The sequence below is a fragment of the Vigna unguiculata genome, chromosome 7, assembly GCF_037176805.1.
Source record: "Vigna unguiculata cultivar grain cowpea cultivar isolate G323 ecotype 2 chromosome 7, ASM3717680v1, whole genome shotgun sequence".
NCBI lineage: Eukaryota > Viridiplantae > Streptophyta > Magnoliopsida > Fabales > Fabaceae > Vigna > Vigna unguiculata.
Genome location: NC_140798.1, coordinates 1016574 through 1039272, shown reverse-complemented (window position 1 = coordinate 1039272; position 22699 = coordinate 1016574). Strand labels below are relative to the sequence as shown.

Sequence of the window (22699 nt, the reverse complement as noted above, 5' to 3'; positions counted from 1 at the left end):
TTAAATTAAATGTTGCAGAAAATTACTTTTAACACAAGTTTATGTTTGTGAGCATCGTATTTTGAGATCCAATATCTTACTTTTTTTTTATTGGAACAAATTTACATGGTACAAATGATTTCATAAAAAATATAAATGTTTTTTTATGCCACTTGACAACTTTTTTATTTTTTAGAAGTATTTTGGTGATTAAAAAAAGCAAAGTTTTATAAAAGCTGAGAGGAAAATCTATCCATTTGTCTTTCATTCATCTGTTATATACTATTTTTTTTACAATAACTATTTAGAAAGTTTATAACAAGAACTTATGATTAAATCACAATATAAAAATTACAAAACAGTTTTACATTTTCAGTAAAATATAAATGAAAACATTTACTTAAAATAAAGAGTAACTTATTTTTCTGATATAACTAGAGATGTTTAATTTACATGTACTGATAAAAAATGATACCATAATTGTTCATGTCAGAGGCTTATTCTTCCAGTGTTTGTATTCAACAGATAAAACCTATTTGTCATGTGAAAATGTGAAAGCATGCACACTTTAGTTTTGTCTTTTACAATAAAGTTTCTGTCTCTGAAATGAAAATACACAGAATTTCCTTCTTCATAATTGACATTTTCTTCAGTTCTGGTATTCTTGCCAGCTATGGCACATGTGAGTGATGCAGCTAAATTTCTGTGCCAACCACATTCATTCAGACCCATGTGATGACTTGGTCACATTCTCAGAACATTGAAATCTAAACACTTTAAAAGGGAATAATGGTTAGAGAGTTGTTCTATGATCTGGTAAGGAAGAGAAAATGGAGAAACCAGTGTGGTGGTGTCTGGTTTTGACATGCGTTTTGGTTCCTCTAGCAGGTGCTGCTGCTGATTGGAACATACTGAAGCTGAAGACACGTGATGGATTGAAGATCAGCTTGAAGAATTATTGTGAGAGTTGGAGGATGAATGTGGAACTGCACAACATAAGGGATTTCCAAGTTGTGCCTGAAGAGTGCATTGAGTACATTGGGAAATATGTCACTTCCACACAGTACAAAGTGGATTCACAGAGATCAACTGAAGAGTGCTTGGTTTATCTCAGCACAAGCTGCAATCTGAAGAAAGATGGGTTGGATGCTTGGATTTTTGACATTGATGATACCTTGCTTTCAACCGTTCCTTACTACAAGGATAATCTATATGGGTAATTTCAAATTCCACTCTCCATCTATTTGCCACATCATGATATTTGGCTACATAATGTATGTTTAGATTATCATTTGTATAGTTGGTTTTAAATGTTTGTATCCACACCACACTTCTAATATACCTTCTAATGATCTGAGAGTGAGAGTGGGTGGAAGAATAAATCTAATAGATTTTCCCGTGATAGACTCTAATAATGATTATAATGTCATGTTAAGTGATAGAAAGTGAACTTTAAACCTACCATAATCCTACAAAACAAGAATATAAAGTGAGGTTTGCACCTACTTAGATACTTTCAAATCGGTTTATTTATAGTCAATGTGTAACTTCCAACCCCTCTCTCATGCCGAGTTATATATATTTCGAAAGTAGCGTAGGACTAGACATTAATGAAAGGTCCAACAATGGTCTGATAGCGGGTGGAACAATATGTTCAAATCTTGTTAAGATAGACTTTAACTATGGTTCTTATACCATATTAGGAGTGGACTTTAAGTCTAACTCAATCCCACAAAATCGAATTATAAAATCAGATTTACACTGACTTATATTCTCTTAAATTATCTTTATCTTTGGCCAATGAAGGACTTCAAACACCGAGAAATGAAATGAATTTCCGACAGTTACATATGTTAGTATGAAAATCTTGAACTTGTTTAGATCTTCTTTGCTTGGTGATGATCATTGTGAATGATGATGGATTTCTTTGAAAACAGGGGAAGGAAACTGAATGAGACATCTCTAGAGGACTGGATGAAAAAGGGTAATGCACCTGCTCTTGATCACTCATTGAAGCTCTACGATGAACTTAAATCCAGGGGTGTGCAAATCCTTTTGGTTACTTCAAGGAAGGAACATTTGAGATCAGCCACAATTGACAACCTTGTAAAAGTTGGTTACTATGGTTGGACTAAAATTATCTTTAGGTCAGTACTGTTACCTCTACTTTTCTTTCAATAATCCTCAATTTTTGGCTGAATGTTTCTCTTTTTCTTACACTTTTTGTTTCTGTGCAGAGATGCTGCAAATGAACTGGTATCAGTGCAGAAGTATAAATCTGATGTGAGAAAGCAAATAATAAATGATGGTTATCGCATTTGGGGCATTTTGGGGGACCAATACAGTAGCGTTGAAGGGATTCCAAACCCTAGAAGAGCATTTAAACTCCCAAATCCAATGTACTATGTTGCCTAATGTGTAATTGTATTGTTTCTATCTCGTGTACAACTTTTATTAAAAAAGTACTTTGTTCCGAACAATGATTAAGATCAATTTCTTTTGTATTTTAATTTAAAGGATTAAATATGTTTTTATTCTCTCAACTTGAAATTTGGAATTAGTCTCTTTTCAAAATGTTTGACTAATTTAGTCATTTATTTTTAAAAATATATTAATTTAGTCATTTTCATCAAATTTTAGTTTATCTGATGTTTCAAGCGCATTTTATAGTAATATTTGATTTGTTTACCATGTTTGACATATTTTCGTTTCAATGTTAAATCAAATATTATCATAAAATATATTTAAAATGTCAAATAAACTTAATAAAATTTGGTAAAAAGGACTAAATCCATATATTTCTAAAGACGAAAGACTAAATTGATATAAAATTTCGAAGAGGAACTAATTTCAAAATTGAAAAAAAAAAACATATTTAGTCCTAATTTAAATAATACAAATCAATCTCTCATTTCACGATCGGATTTTTAATTTTGTAATTTACTCCCTCCAATTCAATTTATGTTTAGATTGAAAAATAACGTAATTCTTGAAAAATATTTTTTTTAAAATTTGTTTAAAAAATTAACATATTAAGTATTATTCTTATTCAATATTCTTAAAAATCTTGAATTACAATTATTACTTATTTGGAGAAAAAATATTACTCTTTATCTACTTAAGATAAAAAAAATGGAGGTATTAGATAAAATTAATTTCAGTTACCTTATTTGATGTTGTTATTCTAAAAATACATGTCTATTTAAATTAAGATATCGTCTCCATTAAACATGTCTAAAGGTGATTTAAAATTGCTCTTTTAACATTAATGACTTGGGAACAAACAAAGACAACTTATGTTATCAATACAAAAATCAGATGAACATATACAAAATTTAGAGAATTTAGAGAATGGTATTAGTGGTGAATGTTAGAACTTGTAGGATTTATAAAAGAAAATTTTAAAAGTTAAATTACAATTAAACAAAAAAATATAACAATAGGTGTCACATCGAAGTTTGATAAACACTAAATAAATAATTGTTTTTTTAATAAGATCACATGGTTCATGAAAACATCAAGAGAATTTTCTTACCTTAAATAATAATTAAAACATTTTGTCAATTCTATTCAAATTATTTACACTATTTTTTTTTTCACTTGGAAGTATATAATGGAAAAATATAATCCTTGCATTACAAACATTATTAATATTTCAACAATCAAATATTTGACCGTTAAGATATTAATTATGTTTAAGATTTAGAATTTAAAGTTTAGAATAAAACTTAATTAAGCTTGAGACTAAGGATATATTACTGTATTAAAATATATGTTAAAAGAGATAAAAGAAGACACTCTCTAAAATTATTTTTCATACACATTTTGAAAGATGGATAATATATGCATTCACCAAGTTTTTAACACATATGTAAAGAAAATTTTCATAAGATTTAATGGTTCATGAAAAAACCTTAGAACTTTTTAATAAAAAATCAATTAAAAATATTTAAATTTATAAGATAGTTAAAAGGTAATTAAGTTTATATGTAATTATTGTAATTAATTGTTAACTTTTTAATATTTCATATTGATTTTTGAGATGTGTGAATTTTATAATTTAAGTTATATTTATGTTTAGTTATAACTCCAATACTCCCATTTAATAATAAAATACAATAATATAATTTTTACCATATAATATCTTATTCTCTTATCAATTTTACACTCGTTTATATAATTTTTAAAAAGCAACCAAATACAATATATTAGGATTTTGGCTTAGGTCGGTGCAAAACACACACAAAGCCCTAAAAGCCTAACTTCATTCCTCTTAGCGTTGCTGAGAGAGAAAGAGAGAAAAATGGCAACAAGCGATGAAGTGGTTGCGGCGGCGCCGGCGCCGGAGGCAGGGCTGAAGCACAAGCTGGAGCGAAAATGGACGTTTTGGTGCGACAATCAATCCAAACCTAAGCAGGGTGCTCCTTGGGGAACCTCTCTGCGCAAGGTCTACACTTTCGACACTGTAGAAGAGTTCTGGTGGTATATATATTTTTTTCCTTCCTTCTCCATTTTGCTTTCCCCCAATTTTCATTTTTTTTTTCAATTTATTTTAGAAGAATGGAATCTGAACATGCAATCTCGAATCCTAGGTTTTGTGTATTCTTATCAGGGGCTTGATTGATTAATTAAAAAATTGAACTTTACGGATCTCAGGAGAGAAACTCGTAAAGGGTCTGATTTTTTGTTGCTAACATGAGGGTTTATGAATTTTATGCTTTTCATTGTTATTAAGCTGCGTTATGTTTGTGGTTCTCCTATACGAGTAAATTTTGATTTTAGTCAATTAAGAATATTTTTCTTTGTTTTTTCGTCCCTCTAAACTTGAAAATCACTGCATTTAATCTTCACTATTATCTATATACTGATTTAAAATTTTGGAGGATGAAAATTAAAGAAAATTTACAAGGACAAAAACATATTATTACTATTCGGAGAATGAGTTGAATGTTGTTGTTTTTGGGTTTGGTGGTAAACTATTGGGAGAAATGACTTTGATGTGAAAAATGTTGGTGTAGTTTGTATCATGAGATTTTTAAGCCCAGCAAGTTGCAAATCAACGCGGATTTCCACTTGTTCAAGACTGGCGTTGAACCTAAGTGGGAAGATCCTGAGTGTGCCAATGGAGGAAAGTGGACTGTCACTAGCAACATCGGCAGGAAGACTAACCTTGAAAACATGTGGCTTGAAACTGTAATTTTTTATTTTATTTTATCGCCAATTGTTTTTGTTTTTGGGTTTGAGAAATGTGGGGAGATCTGGTGTTTAATTGTTATTGGTCTTCTGAATAGTTGATGGCGTTGATTGGGGAGCAATTTGAGGATGCTGAGGACATATGCGGTGTGGTTGCTAGCGTGCGCCAGTGGCAAGACAAACTTTCACTGTGGACAAAGACAGCGGCAAATGAGGCTGCCCAGGTTTGTCATTTTCCTTTAAATGGTACTTGCAAATTGCCATTGCAACTTATGTTTATGTTCTGTTATCTTGTCTGCTTATTATTCCTATTGTAGAATCAGGATAACAAAGGCCCTGAAACATCGATAGAAGTTATGATTGGATTCTCTAATTTCTGGTCTTATGTTCAAGTTATAAGTCAATTTGCTCCTATCTACAATGTTTTCACTCACTGCCTTGATTGAAAGCATCAAATGTTTAAATTATGCACCACACTTTCATCACTGATGTGTTGCTACTACATTCCAGTGTATTGTTTGCTTATTAAAGAAGAGACTAAAGTATTGTTTTCCTTTCCTTTTCTTCTCCACGAGAGTATTTTGTCATCTTAGTTCCTTTGCAAGGCATAGATGATAGATAATCCCAACTCTACATTTCATGTGCTTTTGTATTTTTCTGTCAACTGTAACTTGAACCTTGTCGTCACCAATTCAGTAGGGATGAATGTGGAAATTTCCCTGCTATTGATCAATACTACCATGATGCATCCCTTCAACCCATCCCAGAACTTTAGAGACTTCCATGCTGTCAACCCAACAATTGTATCCTGCAGTAACTCGGGTTTTAATTTAACTAATCCTCTATTGCCATACCTTTTGTCTATCGATTTGCTTCCCCTTCACCGTCCCAATATCAAAACATTTAATCACGTATTTTAAAAAGTAGAAACATGGCTAGGACCATATTTCTTGTCATATCAACAACATTCCCTCTTTTGACCTTTTCTCGCACTTTAGCACTAATCCATCTTGTTTCTTTCTTGCATTGTGTTAAATGCAGTGCTTCCCCCTTTTTCACTTATAACTGTGAGGTTTGGGATGTTGAATTTCCATTTTCATCTTTTTTAGCTGTTTGCCTTTTCCCTCTATAGTGCTGTTACTTTTGGCCACTGCTATGTTTTTCTTCTCCAATATGCATGCTATAATTTCTTCTCTTAACTCATTGGAAAATATTCCCATAATAACTGCTCCTTCATCACTCTTGCTAGCCTTTCGAATTGGGTGATTAATTCACCCACTGTCTGCTTGTTTCAGGGTTAACAGAGATTCTAAAAGATCACCCCATCAATACTAGTTGAACCTTCTCAATTGGGGTAGTCTTGAATCCTTCCCAACTTTGATTTGAACTGCAAGTTTCTCACCATTGAGACCATGTCAACACATCCCCTTTGAGAGTCACCATCAATGCCTGTCTTTTCCTGTTCCACTAAATCGAAAATAACACTCAAATTTCACTATGCATCCTAAAACATCCCCCACTTCAAAGATGGGTATTTCAAGCTTCGTCCAGTCGATCCCTTTCACTGGTTCAGGTTGCGTGCTTGCATATTTGCCTTGGACTTGCCCTCGTCCATTCAGGATTCCATCTTTGTATGTGTGGAGCTTTTCTTGACCTTCTCTTTACAGACCTTTGGCTTTTATATTTATATATTTGGACTACAAACAATCTGCCCGAGTCAGAAACTAACTATATCTAACTAACCTCATCTAGTTATATACGAAACTCTATCTTTGTGTTTTATCAAGATATCCATTTTTTGTTGAATGTTTTATATAATGTTGTGACATTATATAAAATACTCTACAATGAAATAAACCTAAATTTGATGTGGTTTTAGAGGAATAAACGAGATCCATGGCCAGTTATCTGTAATTTTTAGAAAGGTTAGCTACTAAAATGGAAATAGGTGAATTGGAGGAGTGAAAATGGCAGATGCTAGTAGAGGGTGTGCTTGGTATGAACGAAATATTGCTGGAAATGATGGACTGTAAAATTCTTACACATCTTTATACGTTAACCAGGATCTACAATTTATACTGAATGGAAAAATCTGGAATGTGTAAATCTATCAGTCTAAGATCCAGAATTGTAGTTTTGCTATTCCGAGCAAGTGCAAATTCCTTGCCAAAAAGTCATGTATATATTTTTGACTCATCCCAATTCTCAGCATGACATTTGAAGTGAGCCATTTTGCCGTTGTCTTTAATTTTGCAGATGAGCATTGGAAGGAAGTGGAAGGAAATCATTGATGTTAACGACAAGATAACATACAACTTTCATGTAAAACCTGTGCTCATAAATTTTGATTGGCTAATGCGATTCATAAACATCTATGATTCTAACATCTCTGGTTGTCACAGGATGATTCTAGAACCAAAGGAGCAACAAAGGGTCGATACACCGTATAAACAGTGTTGGAGCATTTTCGGGCACTTGTGCTGGAAGGCTTGTAGTACTGATACCTTCATCATGTGTCATATGTACTAGACCATGCTACTTCTTTGGTGAAGGGCTTGGTTTTACTTTTGTTCATTCACCCCACTTTGGGGTGTTCATACTATTGTACTCCTCATTTTTGAAATGGTCTGTCAAATTTTTCTGCAGAGTTCATTGTAGTTTTTTTATGTCACATTCTTAAAGCTTTGAATCTTGAAATTTAGGATGAGTTTGATGTGCTGCTTGTACAATTATAATGGAGAAGTAAACCTTTATTGTTCTGTTCAGTGCTTCAACAAGTTGAGTACTGTTTGCTTTGGAAGTTGAAATATTTGAAACACATGATGGTGGGTGAGACATAGTAAGGGAGTTAACATATAAGCACAACAGCGAGAAATTAGGTGTGTTTTTATTTTGTTTAATTATAATATTAGAAAACAAAAATTGTATTCCAAAGTTGTAGCTTAAACTTACATTACTTTAGTATGTGTTTATCACTAAATTACTTGATAATTGTTTAAATATTGACACAGAATTTGTGGACGACTAAGGTAGCAATATTAAACATTCATCGTATTAGTTTAATGAATGGAATTTATATTAAAAAAATTAAATTTATGGATTACTCTAAATTTTTTTATCCTTGCAGTATGCTCTGGAATTTGTAAATAGATTATCCGTGAGTAGTAATTTAGAAAGTTGACCTGAACAAGTTTTTAAAACCAAGTAAATTTTTTCATTTGAGTTATAATATAGTTCATCAAATTTTGTTTTATTTATTTTTTTTATCTTTTTAAATCATAGGATCGATGAATAAACTTTAATAGTTATACTATTACTGTTTCATTGACTACTCATTAAATCATTGTCATACAAAATAGTTTATCTCAAATGGACTCTGATTAAATTTTAATCATAAAGTTTTTTTATATAGAAGAGTAACAATAATAAAATTGAAAGGCTTAAATTCATTTTTTTTATCCTTGTAGTATAATGAACGTGTAATTTGGTTTCATATAAAATTTAATTATATTTTGTTTTCTGGATTTTCAAAATTACGCAAGTTTAGTTCACCATAAATATACATCTAATATTTAACATAAAAATGTTAATATGTGTTTATTATAATAACATGTACTAATATTAATTGTCAAATTCATTAATATCTCGATTAAATTAATAACACATTATTATCACTTAGATACGTATAACATTTCTTGGTAGTAATTAAATGGTATATTAATATTAATAAAAATTGAGTAATTTAACACACAAACTAAAAGATCAAATTTATAATTAAAATTTTATAGAAACTAAAAATGCATGTGTTAAACTGTAAGGATTAAACCGTAATTGAAGGTATGGTTAATAATATTCTTTAAAACTACAGATATTTGTTAAAAACATTTTTAGTGTATAGTTTAATACTTTTAATAGTTTTAAATTATAGTGTTAGAATTTTTTTAGTATCTTCAATTCAAGAAAATAAAGTGAAGACGGCTGCTATAAAATGAATGCTTACTCTACTAAAACCACACCTAATTTTAAAACTCCTTTTTAATAGTCCTAAGTGATTTTAACTCAGATTTTCTAGTTTAGCACTTTGTTTAAATAACCATTTTGATAAAAAAAAAAATCTTAGTTTTTACATTACTCTTATAAGCCAGTGTCAAAACATGGTTGTGTTTTCAGACATAAAGAAAACAGAACATCATTAACATCTGAATCTGGTTTAAAAAGCAACACATTTGTTCATAATCAAAGTATATAATAGTTGGAAAGAGAAGGTGCAGTAGAATCTGATCTGCAACATATCCAGCAGCATCTAAGCACATAGTTTGGAAAAATGATATGAGCATTTAGGATAATCAAAGTTGAAATTGATTAAACTTTTTACTCAAATGGTTCACTAAAAAAGCGGCAGAAATTTTTGTGAAAAAATATGCTGTATAATAATAGCATTGCTTTGTTCATTGTATCAACGTTGATATGTAGATCACCTCTGGTTTTATAATACTTGATGTATCTAGAGGACAAAATAAGAGAACAATATACTTGAGAATAAAAAGTCACAACTAGAGAGAGATTTGATCCTAGTTTACATTCTTCTGTCAATTGAAAACCACCAAGTTCAAACTTGATTCTTTCTCACATGGTAATTACAAAATATGAGCAACATTTTTGCTAATCTATCATGCAAGAAATCCAAGCCATTCTCCATTCTTCTTGGCCAACCTGATCAACCCTTGTCTCTGTTTTCCATCTGCTCCTATTGATTTGCAAAATTCCGTGATTACCTAACATTTCAAAGTGTAAAACTTCAGCACAAGAATGAAAGAACACGTTTCATGCTCACATCAATGTTACTAGACAGACACATGTTTCATTTTTACATCAATCTTACCTGTATTGTTCTTTCTTCTAACAGGTGTTTTAACAAACACAAAAGGTACAGTTAAGGTATGTGTGTGTGTGTGTGTGAGTGAGTGATGGATCCAAATTCATTCTTCACCGATCTTTTATTTTCAACCCTTTTACACGTCAAACCAACAAAATTGAGATGTAGTTCTGTAGGTGCTGATACTGTTTTCCAATCAGATTTGAAGTTTTATTTAGATAAAAAGAGGTAACATTTGATCATCAGAATAAAACTCTGAATTACGATTGAAAACAACAAAATAATGGTATAATGGTATTCTGCATCTAAGTTTTTTGTTTCAAACAGATCACCCTTTTGCAGATTCTACTTGTACTTCTGTTTCAACAGGTTTCAAATCCTTCAATCCAATGCTTGGAAACAAAAACAAACCGCACAAACCACACAAAAAGCATACCAAGCCCGATTCACAAGAACTCATGACACAACATGAAACATGATCCCAAGTTCAAAAATTTCCCCCACCCCACAAACAGAATCCTCAAATTAAGCAAAAGGGTGATCATAAAACACACCAACTCTTGACAAGAACACTGAATTTCACCTGGGAGTGTAGGGCAATTGCTTTGCCTCTAAGCTGGTTGAAACGCTTCTTGCCAACAATGTTTCGAGTGATGACAACAAGAGGTGCAAAGATACCCTTCCCTTCATTGACATTCTTCATCATTGGCTGCAATCTCACTGGTTTTCTCCTCCCCAAGCGAACCTGTGATGGCACTGACTTGGCCAACACGGTGTAGTCCTCACCAACAATTGAAGTGCCCCAACTTCCATAGAAGGAAGAACCAACACACCCAGTTGCAGAAAGTGAAGTAGCCATTTTTTGGTTATGCTCTCTTTGTGGGTTTTGTTGTGTGAATATAATAAAGGTAGAGAGGTCTTGTGCTTAGTTTTGAGCCTCTTGTTGGAGCTTGAGATGGATGGTTCTAATGGCTTATATTGTGCCTGTGAAGGAAGGGATATTTGTGTGTAAATTGGAGAGCCAGTGGTTTGAAAATTGGACTATAGTGTGATTCACAACATAGAAGCATTTCGAGCCACACATATTGGTGGCTTTGATTTTTAGTTTTCTGTGCTTAATTATGATGAAATTCGACAACTCAAATATATGACTCGACTTCATGGTACCTAGCTACGTGGACAACAAGATCTAAATCTCAAATTCTACTGGATTACACGTATTTTCTAGGGTCATCCCTCTAACCCGCATGATGTTTTTTTTTTTTTTTTTCTTGAAAAGAAAAAAGAGATTACTGGTGAAATGAGTTCATCTCATTAAGAAATTGATGAATATTTTATGGTAAGAATTTACTTGGAAGACACAACATTATGGTTTGGGACAGGTGTGAACAGATAAAAAAGTGTAGAGAATCTAGAACTTCAAAAAATTGACCAAACCTACCAAAATTGCATTTTGTTCATAAATTCAGCATGCAACCATAGTCTAATTGTAATGCCGGCCAAATTATGCATTTTTGACAGTATATATATATATAATGAATTGATGACTAGTAATACGTCACTCTACTTAATTTATATATTATAATTTGATATTATTTTTATTAAGATATATCGAGAATATATATATATATATATATATATATATATATATATATTATTTTAAATAAATGTATCGAATTATGAAGATTAAATGTTTATAAATGGTTTTTTAGGAATCTCATTAATCTCATGATTTCATACAAGGCTTAAATATATTTTTGGTTCATTAACTTTCAATGAATTTTAGAATTAGTCCATTCCGAAATTTTGAACCAATTTAGTTATTCATCTATCGAAATACGTTGATTTAGTCATTTTAATCAAATTTTGTTAAGTTTATTTGATATTTCAAGTGTGTTTCATAATAGTATTTGACTTAAGATTAAAGAAAAAATGTGTCAAACAATATAAATAACTCAGATACAATCTCGAAATGTGTACGAAACATCAAATAAAACTAAAAAATCTGATTAAAATGACTAAATCTAAGTATTTCAAAATATAAAAAACTAACTTGATTCTAAGTTTTGAAATAGACTAATTCCAAAATTTACTGAGACAAAAATATATTTAACCCTTGACAAAATTAAATTAATATGTTTTAAATGATTCTTATATCATTTTAGTAGATGAGATTATATGTAATTCAATTTCACAAAGTGCTACTTATATATTATAATAATTTATTGTAATAATTTAACCTTACGCGTGTTCTATTCTGTAGGAGATTTGCATAGTTTTTATTAAATATGTGATATTAATAATAAACACATGTATTTTAAAAACATGCTTGTTGTATGAATAATAATAGCAATGGCTTTTTTTTTGACATTTTTTTATAAAGTTTAAAAACAATAAAATTAACAGGGAAGAAACGTTAGTTGTTAAGGAGTGATTAAAATTTTGACTATACATATTTATTTATATATGTTTTAAATGTATGAATTTAAATTTTTAGAAATAGATTAATATTTTAAAAAATGCATATTTTATTAAAATTTGTTTGAATTTAATTTAATAAATAAATTTATTTATTTTCATTATCATTTTATTAATATACTTTTATTTAATTCATATTTTCAAATTAAATTTTTCTTTGAGTTTATGATTTTTAGGGGATGATTTAAATAATTTTATCTGATTAAAAATATATTTAAATGTATATATCCACAAATATAAAAAAAAATGTGCATGTAATTTGATATGGATTTAAATAAAATAAGTAATGAGTAAGTGTTATCCATATCTGCATTGCCAACAAAATGTAAAATTAAATAAATAGAATTATGTTGTAAATTATTTGAATTTATTTTTTACTGACCAGATACAAAATAAATGAAAGAAAAATAGATTAGTCAGAGATTGTGAGTGTGATGGCATACCGATCCTAGTTAGGTGGCAAAATTGAAGCTATGAAAGATGGAATCGTTTACAACCTCAAGAATTTTGAGGCCATGTGGACATGCCACAAGGATTCAATTCTTTTACACGTTTTCTTTCTTTTAGTCTTCGCCGTCCAAAATTACAACAATTTATTTATGTCAAATATTTTTAGTTTAAGGGTCAAATATCAAAACAAAATAGATTACGAATTATCACAATATAAACTCAATTTTATGTCACATATTATTTAATTATTTTGAAAAACTATAAAATAGTAGAAAAGAGTAAAGCTAAGACGTTATTTTATTAAAATCATCATTTTTATAGTTTTTTTTACCCTCTCTTTAGATTTTATTTTACATAGTTAAACACTATATAAAATAAGATTTATACTCTCATACTCTTATTTCTTTAAAATTTTGAGATAAAAGTGGTGTCAAATATCTTATGCATATAAGATTTATGTCATATATATAGAACCATAATATCTCAATATCTATAACCCATATATATATATATATATATATATATATATATATATATATATATATATATATAATCATGATAATATGTTTAGATTTCTAATAAACAATTTTTAATTAAAGTAAAAAAAGCTGGTAGTAATTATACACCTACTAAATTTGAGCATTACTTTGACAAAATCATTATTTTATTTTGATAATTATTGTAAAAATTGTTTTTATTGAAATAATATTATTATAATTTAGGCTTAATTAATCGAATGGTACTTACTTTCGTTATTCGGATGTGTCAATTTGATACCCGTTTTTTAAAACGTGTCAATTACGTACCTTTTTTTTGAAAATATGTTTCATTTAGGTCATTTTTAAAAAAATCATTAACAACGTGCCACGAGTGAATCTATAGTTTTATTTTTATTGCTTGAAAAGAAAAAAAATTAAATGTCAAGTGTCAAGTCATTAGTGTGTGACACGTGGCACTGACAGTGTCACGTGACAAGGTATTGCCACGTGTCAATATCATTATCAAGTGTCATTGTCTCAATTTCAATTTATCCACTTGTCTTTTTGTTTTAATGTAGTTTCCACATATGTCTCTTTGTTTTAATTTATTCCCCACATAGGTCTTTCTGATTCAATTTAATCCTAATTATTATTTTTTTCAAAATGAAATAATATTATATGTCTCTTAAAATTGAGATCAAATTTATTATTTATATACATGTTATACTCATATTTTTCATTGAAAATGTCGATATAACATATTATATTTTTTATTAATTATTAACCTATGTGTTGTTATTAATTACTTTTAGTCCCTAATTGAAACGTATTTGAAATGTTAAATAAATTTAACAAAATTTGGTTATGGTTAAAAAGACTAAATTTATATTATTTTAAAGTTGAGGGACTAAATTGAACTAGTGTTTCGAATAAGGACTTATTTCAATTTTCACTAAAAATTAAGCGACAAAAAACATATTTAATTGATAATAGTACTTAATTTTATAAGTCATTTTTAATAACAAATATCAATATAAAATTTATATAAATAATAAATTTCGTATCAAATTTAAGAGAGATACAATATTTCTCTATTTTGAGAAAAAAAATTGGGATTAAGTTGAATCAAAAAGATAAACGTGGGAATTAAATTAAAACAGAATAACATATGTGAAGACTAAATTGAAACAAAGAGATGCGTGGACTAAATTGAAATGAAATGTCATGTGTCACACCAGAGACCTAACACATGACAATTTAAAAAACAAATTTAAAAAAACATAAATTGACACATGGCACGTCGTTTACATCGTTAATGCTTATTTTTTTTAAATGATCTAAATTGAAGCATTTTTTCAAAAGTTTTGAAAGAATTGACACGTTTTTAAAAACGAGTACCAAACTGACATATTTGAACAAATGTGACAATTTGTGGGGACTAAATTGAAATAAAATGTCATGTGTCACACTATAGACTTAACACATGACAATTTAAAAATAATTAAAAAAAAACAAATATTGGCACATGACACGTCCCTTACATCATTAATGTTTTTTTTAAATACCTACTCAAAGCATTTTTTTTCAAAAGTTTGGACATAATTGACATATTTTATAAAATGGACACCAAACTAACATATCCGAACAAAGGTGGGTACCATTGGACTAATCAAACCTAAAATTTATAACTAATGTATTCTTTTGAAACTTTAATTTTATAACATTCCTATCTTTAAAATGTCTTAGGAAAATTAAGAGAGAAATATATATTTAAAGTGTCTTTAATATTCACCACCAAATAAAATAAAATTATTGAATATATTTAAATAAAAAATATATTAAATTAATTCTTAATCGATGGTACGAATTTATTTTAGAGTGATTACACGTAATATAATATGATATTTTAGAAAAATAGGCATATTTTACTATTTTTTTCAATTTTCGAAATATTTTTAGGCATTTGCCGATTGTATAAAATAGAAATCCAACAAAATTCTAAAACAAATTACTTTTTAAATAAGCAAAGGTTGATCCAAGTTATATTCAATTGAGATGCAAAAAATAGTAAATTATTTGTATAATAACATGTTTTCTTAGTCTTTTAAATGAATTAGGTGAGTTCATGAACTAGAAACCTTTTCCTAATCTACCAATTCATGGCATAAATGTATTAATTGCGAAATCCTTTTTTCCCTTCTCGTTTGCACTTAAAATAAAAGTCCACTAAGTAAACATTTAATCCTTAATTATGAGTTTTATTTATGTATTCCAATAATTTTCTTTTTTAACCCTTTAATATGTTTTTTAGTTATAAAATTATGTTAAGAATTTTAAATTTCAAAAATATATTATATACCAGTGACCCTAACATTTTATCACTTAAACAAATAAAATGACTTGAGATTTAAATAAAAAAGGAGTTAAGATGATTTTTGCTATTCTAAAAATATATCGCTCAATATTCTTTTAACACTTTAAGTATAACACTTTATATATATATATATATATATATATATATATATATATATATATATATTTTGTATAAGTTTATATTATATCATATTCAATTAATTGAATATCTATTTTGAAATCTAAGATAATGAAAAATGTTTCGATACACCTAATAAATCTCACATCACTTGAAAGTTGAGATGAAATATAATTTAAATATATTTATCTCTCCACCTGTCTTTTAAAGATAAAACCGTGACGGAGTTCAAACATCTCAAAATAGACAAATAATTCATTAGAAACGCAGTAATTATTCCTAATAACGATTGTCAAAATTTTTTCATTTTCATTGAACTGGATAATTTTTCTATATCTTCTACATCTTAGATACTTGTTTCTCAAAGGCATAATATATTAGGAATGAATGACCCTAATAAAGAGAAAAGTGTGATAAATATAAATTCAATGACACGTAGAAAACCTAAGTTAGTGGGAAAAATATATTTTAAAGAATAAAAATTAATAACTAATCCCAATAACAACTACTATTTGCATAAAAAAATTATTCTAAAGTCAAGTGCAATGAGCTGAAAATAGAATGATACTTAGTCCATCTGAATAACACATAAAAATATCAAATGAATTAGAAAAAAAATGGAGAATATGTAATTTGGATCGGAAAGAGTCTCACAGAAGTACCAAATCTTGATTTGTTTAATGTGAATTTGCAATATTTTTGTGTATGTTTTGATCGAGTGAAAACCGTAAGAGAAGGAAAGAACAACCTTAACAGACATAACTACAGTGCAGATGGCATCGTTGGCGACCCATCTGTCCGGTTTCATCATCTTCTTCCATGTTGGGATTCGGCGCTTAGTCTCTTCAACTTCCCTTTACCTTCAAAACCCCTCTCACTTCCGCTCCAAGCTTTGGTACTTCTCTGACCCAAAGTGGAAGACCCTTGATCTCTACGCTGTGCTCATCGCCCTCCCCGTCTTCTCTTTCACCGAGTTTTTCCTCTTCTTCTCGTTTTCTGGTCACCCCGCTTACAAATTCTCCTTCTTTCAACAATCCCTGGCCGTATTGGCCTTCTGGCTCTTGACCATTTTGATCATATTCCGTGAACGCGTGGGAGGAACGTCGTTGGTCGATGAAGGTTTTGTTTTTTTGTCCGGTGGGGTTGTTTTCTTGATGGAGTATTCTGTGATGGGAAAAGGGGTATCGGGTCTTGCAGGTTCTGTGTATGGATATTTGGGAGGGTTGACACTGGTGTGTGCTGGTGCTTGTGTTTACTTAGCGGTTAAGCCTTCGGCTTTTTTTGCCGAGTTTTTGTTGTCTTGTGGGTTGGTGTTTAAGGGCACTTGGTTGTTGCAGCTGGGGTTCTCTTTGTACACTGATTTGTTTGGGCTGAAGGGGTGTAGAAAGATCAATTTTTTAGAGTCCCAATTGCAGCTTGTTGATGTGCATTGTGATCTTGATGAGGATAGTTTGAGGGGTGTGACTTTGATGAATTTTCTGTTCACTGTGCATGCTACTGGGGTGGTGGTTTTGGCTTTTGGGGCATTTGGGGTGCTGGCAGGTAAGAGGAGTTTGAAAAGTGGTGAGGCAAAGGGTCCTTTGCTGTCTGAGAGTGAATCATCAAGCTTTCGGCCGTGGGCTCTTCCGGATGTGGAGATGGAGTGAAATGTTAATGGCTTTGGTAGAATAACAGAAAGGGATGTTTGCATTGTGAATCATTGGTTTTTCACCTGCCAGGTAGGTAGGTTGTGATGCCTACCTTTGATTTTGTTTTTTGTGTTGAGCTGACTTTGTAGCAACGTTTCTTGTCTTGGTATTTTGAACTATAAATGTTTACAGATTACAGTTACAGTCTATGAAAGTAATGACATTTGGATTAAAGTTAAGGTCTCATTCATTTGTATTGGTTTTCTCTGCTGTTGAAGAGAATACATTTAATTTTTAAATCCTTCTTTCCACATGCAAAACTAAAATTATGCAATTGGGAACCATATTAATAGTTTGATACGTCATTGCATTGCATTGCAGTTATTAGTTTATTATGTGGAGGTAGATTTGTTTTAAACGTGCAGTGATAATCGTGTTCAATTGTTTAGAAACATTTTTTTTTACCACATGACAGCTTATTGTCAACGAGTCTAGGTGAAAACTTATGTCAATGACCTGTTTTCTTGTGTTCTTGTAGTTATAATTAATAATTGTATTACATCAGACAATAACAGACCTATAACAGTTACTTAACAACACTGAAGTAATTAAATTGAGATAACAGACTTGTTGTTGCAATTCACTTTTCAATCTTACACTTATCTATTTGAATACTTAAATGAAGCAAACATTAGATGGAATGGAACCCCTCTTGAAGGGATTATACTCATATTATGTAAAAAATTTCGGTATAAAACTTCATTGTGATTTCTATACATAGACATTACACTTGCAACATTACAAATTTGGTAGATGTCTAGACCAATGAATATGCTCCTTTTTTATTTCAATAAAGTAGTTGAAATCCATATAAATTTTATAGCTAGGCATGATAAAAATAGGCAGTGAAGTATTCATTTTCTTGGACCATCTTTATGAACTCCATATATTACATAAACTGATATTGGCACTGAATTCTACTCTATTTTTGTATATCCTGTTGAAAATTTTGGGAACCTCAACCATCGTTGACGAAACCGTGTAAATCCATTAATTTTAAGCCGGAATCCCATCCTCTTTATTTTTCTTCCAAAGGTTCCCCATCTTTGTTTCAGGATGACATATTTTGTTGATCTCACTAGTTTCTTTGTGTACCTATATACTGCACATTGAAAATCAATTGTGATTGAACAATTGGGTTGCTGGAATGCTGTCATTCAACTTTCTTAATGTTTTTACTTTATATTGTTTTCATTCATATCTATGAATTGAATATGTGTATGTTATAACACTAGCACGTTGTCTGGCATAAACAAAAAAAATCACCAGTATAGCCAAAACAATACTTTTAATTCTAAAACAAGTTTATAGTTTAATTTGTCTCCTTAATTTGTGGATTATATTGTCAATATTGAAATGTGTTATCAGAAGGTAGACCTTGATGTTGTTTGGTTTGTTCATTTTCTTCTGAGTTTGTTTGGTGCAGTACCTGCATGAAAGACAAAACTATCAACATTTCTGTAACTAGATTCAGTTATTTATGGCGAGTGTGTATTTCTTTATGCAAATAATATAGTTTCTGGAATAGGAAATGCCTTTAGGTAGGTACTTTAAGCATAAAATGTGTCCCATTTAGGTCTCATTATATGCCTTGAGTCTTAATGCTGCAAATATCTTTGTTCAGACAATGAACTTAGTGCTTGAAATTTAGTGTTTCTGTACCTCAACCAAGCTTTCCAAACGCTTCCTCATCCTTCTTTGAATAAAACCTTTGGTGCTCTGCAGTACAAAGATCTTCAAAACTTGGAATATCAAGGGATTTACTAAGCAGACTTTAAGAAGAAAGAATAATATTGATGTTACCTTTACATGATATCTAACATAGGTACTAAAATTTAATAGACTCCAGACAGTTTTGTCTAGCCTATTGCCTTCAACATGGCGAGAAGAGATATCTATTAAACATGAAAAAGGTTGTCAGTGTCAGATACCTTGGATTCAACTTACTCAACGATTCTTCTATTGATATCTTGTTTGAATTTAGAGTTTAATTTTCAAAACTGTGTTATCAGTTTGTGGTTTGTAAGAAAGTAGCTCATGTCATAATTACTGGATGATGACATTATACCAAAAGTGAAAAACCCTCCATTGGTACTCAAATCTTCAAAAGCTTCTCCTCTTAACTCTGGTGGAGGAATGGCTGACCAGTTGCAGGGTGGTACCTTGGCCCATTTATCTGAACTTCCCACATCCACAAGCTCCTGTGATTGAATAGTAAATAAATGCGTTCGGAGCACATTGAGTTGATGAAAATAAATTACTTGGTTTCACTTTATCAGCTACAAACCTGAAAGAAAGTTGTGGCAATAGTCACATCTGACTTTTCCTTGAAACGAATTGGGAATACTGCTATGATTCTTTGTGGCTGCATGTAGCAAGTGTCAGGTTATGAATTTGGAAAATCTTTAGCATGCAAATATCTTTTCAGACCATGAAGTTGGTAATGAGTTGTCTTTGGGTACTTGGTTGTTGAATTTCTGTTTCTTCTGAAGAACAACTAATTGGAAGGTAGTTGTTATAAGCTGACAAAAATATGGAGGAAGAGAGGTTTTCATGTGTTATTATATTATTGATATTTGAACGGTAAATTGGTGAGAATGAACTAGTAATGATATTATTTTAGATTATTCTTAGCTTCTTGAATTGTTGACATACCTCACCCAGTTTATTGTATCCATGGTTCTGACAATCCTTTGATTCAGGTTCTTAACTTCCTAAGTACATGATATGGTGCTCATGAAACACCTCACATCTTTTATATATTATGGTAATCTTGTTCATTTTATTTGGAAGGTCTTTTTACACTTTGTTTTCTTGTTTTTCTTTGTTGCATTTGACATGACAGGTTAAAAAATTAAGTTATGGAAGAATTACCTGTCTTATGAGAAAGAAAGGTTCTCTTGGATGGTAGACTAGTTTGATGGGTTTGTACATCCCCTGAAGTGCATCATCAGAATTCACGTTCCATAATATTTCTTTCAGCTGTGAACTCAGAATTACTGAATGTACTGATGATATTTCCCTAATGATCTTATCATAGTCTGGAACAAGAATTTGGCATCATCACACAGGTTGAAATGTGAAGTTAGATTATCCGAGTCCATTTACTGAAAAGCTGCCTAAAAAATGTTTATTTGTGTTTCTTTTTTATGCAGATATTTTATTTTCTGAGCAATTTAAATGTTGATAACATCTTTATACTTATTTTTTTCATTACATTTCCTTGGACTACTATAATTCTTTTTTTCGAATTTAATAAATATATTTTGCTTGAGTATTCATAATGTCACAATAGTTGTGTATCTAGTTTGCATAGCATATGCTGGTATATGATATTTTGTGAAGTTTCCTTTCTCCCCCTCTTTAGTCTTTCGTGAAAAATTGTGAGGAACATTAACTTTCAATTCACAACTTTATTCTTAAATAGAAGGAAAACTAGATAGCCATTAATTCTTCTACTTTTCTACCATGAAATACCATTATTTTCAGTGCTCACACTGATTACGAATAAAATATTTGTAAGCACTGCTGTAGTTGTTATAATAAGTTGAATGTGGCAACCATGTTGCAAGTCGGTGGTTAAGGGAAACAAACCTTTGTTTCTTGGAATCTGATTAAGGTTAAGCTTCAGAGTAAGCTGATATCCTTCTTTGGCAGGGTCTATAATCTCCACAACATTAGGACATAGACCCTTAACCATTTCAATGGTCTTGGAAGAAAGTTCCTTTGGCAGGATTCCATGGCAAAGAGGTGGCATTGATATTGACAAGTAGGCTAGTTGTGGATCAGAGGCTTGAGACTGCAAACATAGCACAAGTAATCAATGTTACCTATAAAGTTTGTTTAAACTTCAATCTAAGATCCTTAGCAAATTTAAAGATTTGCACACAAGCAAACTCTTTTCATGTAATTTGCTGTCATGTACCAAGTTGCTTTTCACATTTTGTGTGAGGAGAGGTAGTTGACTACATCACTGGTTTACTTCAAACATTTTGTTTGAAATAAAGGAAAATGCTATTTGTTGATTCTACTCAAGGAACTGGGTTATTGTTGGCTTATTGTGCAACAAAAAGTGTGATTACATTGTGCAAGCTTTGAGGAGTCCAGTTTTTTTATTGGTTTTTTTAGTTGTTCTTTGCTAAGTATTAAAAATATACTATTTTGGTTCAAAATTAGTGGTTAATAATGTATTTTAACAGCACAACAAAAGAACAATGCAAAAAAATTCAGTAGAGAATACAAATTTAGTTTTGAAACAAGATAAAAGTTTTACCTGAATATGGTACTCCAATGACCCAAATTCATACAAGTGATGATCAATCTCCAAGGGCTTCTCAGCACTGCCATGCCATTGACAAGCACTTAAAGTACTGCTGCTTTCTTAATGTGGATTACCACTTACTTAAGCAACTATATTATCTTGTGTAACTTTCCCCTCAAGAAAACCTTACCAAAGAAAAAGGAAAGAGCAAAAACAGACACATATACACACAAACTAAACCATGTTCTGCATATACTAGGAAAAACTTGAACAACATAAGATAAGGCCTAGAAAATTTTATGGCTTCTAAACTTAATGACTTTCATGCATAAGCACTTCTTACCAGTAAAGTTTTAGCAGTATTTGGTTCAGTGCTGGAGATGCTCTGTCTATGCATGCCATTCTCATATAATTCTCTTCTCTTCTGTTCTGAAATTGTGTGAACTCTTGGCTTGTGTTGAAGTGATATACAATTTGAGAGCCTCAACCGTTTTTGGATTTGAGGTTTGAGTAAAATGCAAGTTCAGTGTTGCAATCATGTTTGGTAAGCTTTGAAGCAAATTCACATATGTAGCCACACACACTCTTCCACTCAACAACATTGGTTGGTTCCTTTTGTGATCCTTTCTTTCTGTAACTTTCCCTTCTGCTTCACTCCTTCCCACATATTCGAATTTTATCCTTTATGATTCATCAAGAAATTAATTAATGAACTCATGCCAGTGTTTTGGATTGTACTCCCACTTCTGATATTTTTATGATTATATATATATATATATACACACACATATTAGCTACAGCGAA

At 30.6% G+C, this 22699-nt stretch overlaps 5 protein-coding genes across 8 annotated transcripts; 3 read left to right on the top strand and 2 right to left on the bottom strand.

Annotated features, from left to right (window-relative positions):
• Nucleotides 1-766: 766 nt before the first annotated feature.
• Nucleotides 767-2529, top strand: LOC114190973 (acid phosphatase 1-like). Its single transcript, XM_028080078.2, has 3 exons — nucleotides 767-1195; nucleotides 1917-2126; nucleotides 2217-2529. Exons 1-3 carry the CDS (start codon nucleotides 810-812, stop codon nucleotides 2392-2394), a joined length of 774 nt encoding a protein of 257 aa, XP_027935879.2. The 5' UTR covers nucleotides 767-809; the 3' UTR covers nucleotides 2395-2529.
• Nucleotides 2530-4201: 1672 nt separating this feature from the next.
• On the top strand, nucleotides 4202-7931 carry LSP1 (Eukaryotic initiation factor 4E protein). The gene is made up of 5 exons (XM_028078033.2): nucleotides 4202-4461; nucleotides 4998-5172; nucleotides 5271-5396; nucleotides 7429-7494; nucleotides 7575-7931. The coding sequence occupies exons 1-5, from the start codon at nucleotides 4283-4285 to the stop codon at nucleotides 7620-7622; spliced, it is 594 nt and encodes a 197-aa protein (XP_027933834.2). The 5' UTR covers nucleotides 4202-4282; the 3' UTR covers nucleotides 7623-7931.
• Nucleotides 7932-9689: 1758 nt separating this feature from the next.
• Nucleotides 9690-11001, bottom strand: PGR5 (proton gradient regulation 5). The gene is made up of 2 exons (XM_028079428.2): nucleotides 10632-11001; nucleotides 9690-9947 (listed from the first exon to the last, which is right to left on the bottom strand). Exons 1-2 carry the CDS (start codon nucleotides 10905-10907, stop codon nucleotides 9843-9845), a joined length of 381 nt encoding a protein of 126 aa, XP_027935229.1. The 5' UTR covers nucleotides 10908-11001; the 3' UTR covers nucleotides 9690-9842.
• A 5565-nt stretch (nucleotides 11002-16566) lies between these two features.
• On the top strand, nucleotides 16567-20911 carry LOC114191676 (uncharacterized). Of its 2 annotated transcripts, none has more exons than XM_028081014.2 (2): nucleotides 16567-17664; nucleotides 20480-20911. In XM_028081014.2, the coding sequence occupies exon 1, from the start codon at nucleotides 16720-16722 to the stop codon at nucleotides 17590-17592; it is 873 nt and encodes a 290-aa protein (XP_027936815.1). In that variant the 5' UTR covers nucleotides 16567-16719; the 3' UTR covers nucleotides 17593-17664; nucleotides 20480-20911. The 2 variants fall into 2 exon arrangements, with proteins under 2 accessions (XP_027936815.1, XP_085532276.1); XM_085676150.1 differs by having other exon boundaries at nucleotides 16567-17668.
• On the bottom strand, nucleotides 18307-22429 carry ARPC2B (actin-related protein C2B). Of its 3 annotated transcripts, XM_028081013.2 has the most exons (10): nucleotides 22239-22426; nucleotides 21908-21974; nucleotides 21229-21433; nucleotides 20509-20675; nucleotides 19922-19999; nucleotides 19703-19835; nucleotides 19438-19529; nucleotides 19297-19353; nucleotides 19012-19063; nucleotides 18307-18736 (listed from the first exon to the last, which is right to left on the bottom strand). In XM_028081013.2, the coding sequence occupies exons 1-10, from the start codon at nucleotides 22301-22303 to the stop codon at nucleotides 18552-18554; spliced, it is 1101 nt and encodes a 366-aa protein (XP_027936814.2). In that variant the 5' UTR covers nucleotides 22304-22426; the 3' UTR covers nucleotides 18307-18551. The 3 variants fall into 3 exon arrangements, with proteins under 3 accessions (XP_027936814.2, XP_027936813.2, XP_085532275.1); XM_028081012.2 differs by having other exon boundaries at nucleotides 19297-19529; nucleotides 22239-22429; XM_085676149.1 differs by having other exon boundaries at nucleotides 19297-19529; nucleotides 21908-22080; nucleotides 22239-22369.
• Nucleotides 22430-22699: the final 270 nt, after the last annotated feature.

Bases quoted from the DNA above. Each gene is read 5' to 3' on its own strand.
- LOC114191676 (XM_028081014.2), top strand. From the start codon at position 16,720: ATGGCATCGTTGGCGACCCATCTGTCCGGTTTCATCATCTTCTTCCAT.
- LOC114190973 (XM_028080078.2), top strand. From the start codon at position 810: ATGGAGAAACCAGTGTGGTGGTGTCTGGTTTTGACATGCGTTTTGGTT. The intron at 1,196-1,916 runs GTAATTTCAAAT...CTTTGAAAACAG, and splicing joins TACAAGGATAATCTATATGG to GGGAAGGAAACTGAATGAGA. The intron at 2,127-2,216 runs GTCAGTACTGTT...GTTTCTGTGCAG, and splicing joins TGGACTAAAATTATCTTTAG to AGATGCTGCAAATGAACTGG.
- LSP1 (XM_028078033.2), top strand. From the start codon at position 4,283: ATGGCAACAAGCGATGAAGTGGTTGCGGCGGCGCCGGCGCCGGAGGCA. The intron at 5,397-7,428 runs GTTTGTCATTTT...TTAATTTTGCAG, and splicing joins CGGCAAATGAGGCTGCCCAG to ATGAGCATTGGAAGGAAGTG. The intron at 7,495-7,574 runs GTAAAACCTGTG...TGGTTGTCACAG, and splicing joins AGATAACATACAACTTTCAT to GATGATTCTAGAACCAAAGG.
- ARPC2B (XM_028081012.2), bottom strand. From the start codon at position 22,303: ATGAGAATGGCATGCATAGACAGAGCATCTCCAGCACTGAACCAAATA. The intron at 19,836-19,921 runs GTTTGTAGCTGA...ATTCAATCACAG, and splicing joins TTGCCACAACTTTCTTTCAG to GAGCTTGTGGATGTGGGAAG. The intron at 18,737-19,011 runs GTCTACCTTCTG...TTCAATGTGCAG, and splicing joins ACAAACCAAACAACATCAAG to TATATAGGTACACAAAGAAA.
- PGR5 (XM_028079428.2), bottom strand. From the start codon at position 10,907: ATGGCTACTTCACTTTCTGCAACTGGGTGTGTTGGTTCTTCCTTCTAT. The intron at 9,948-10,631 runs GTGAAATTCAGT...TTGAAATGTTAG, and splicing joins CAATTGCCCTACACTCCCAG to GTAATCACGGAATTTTGCAA.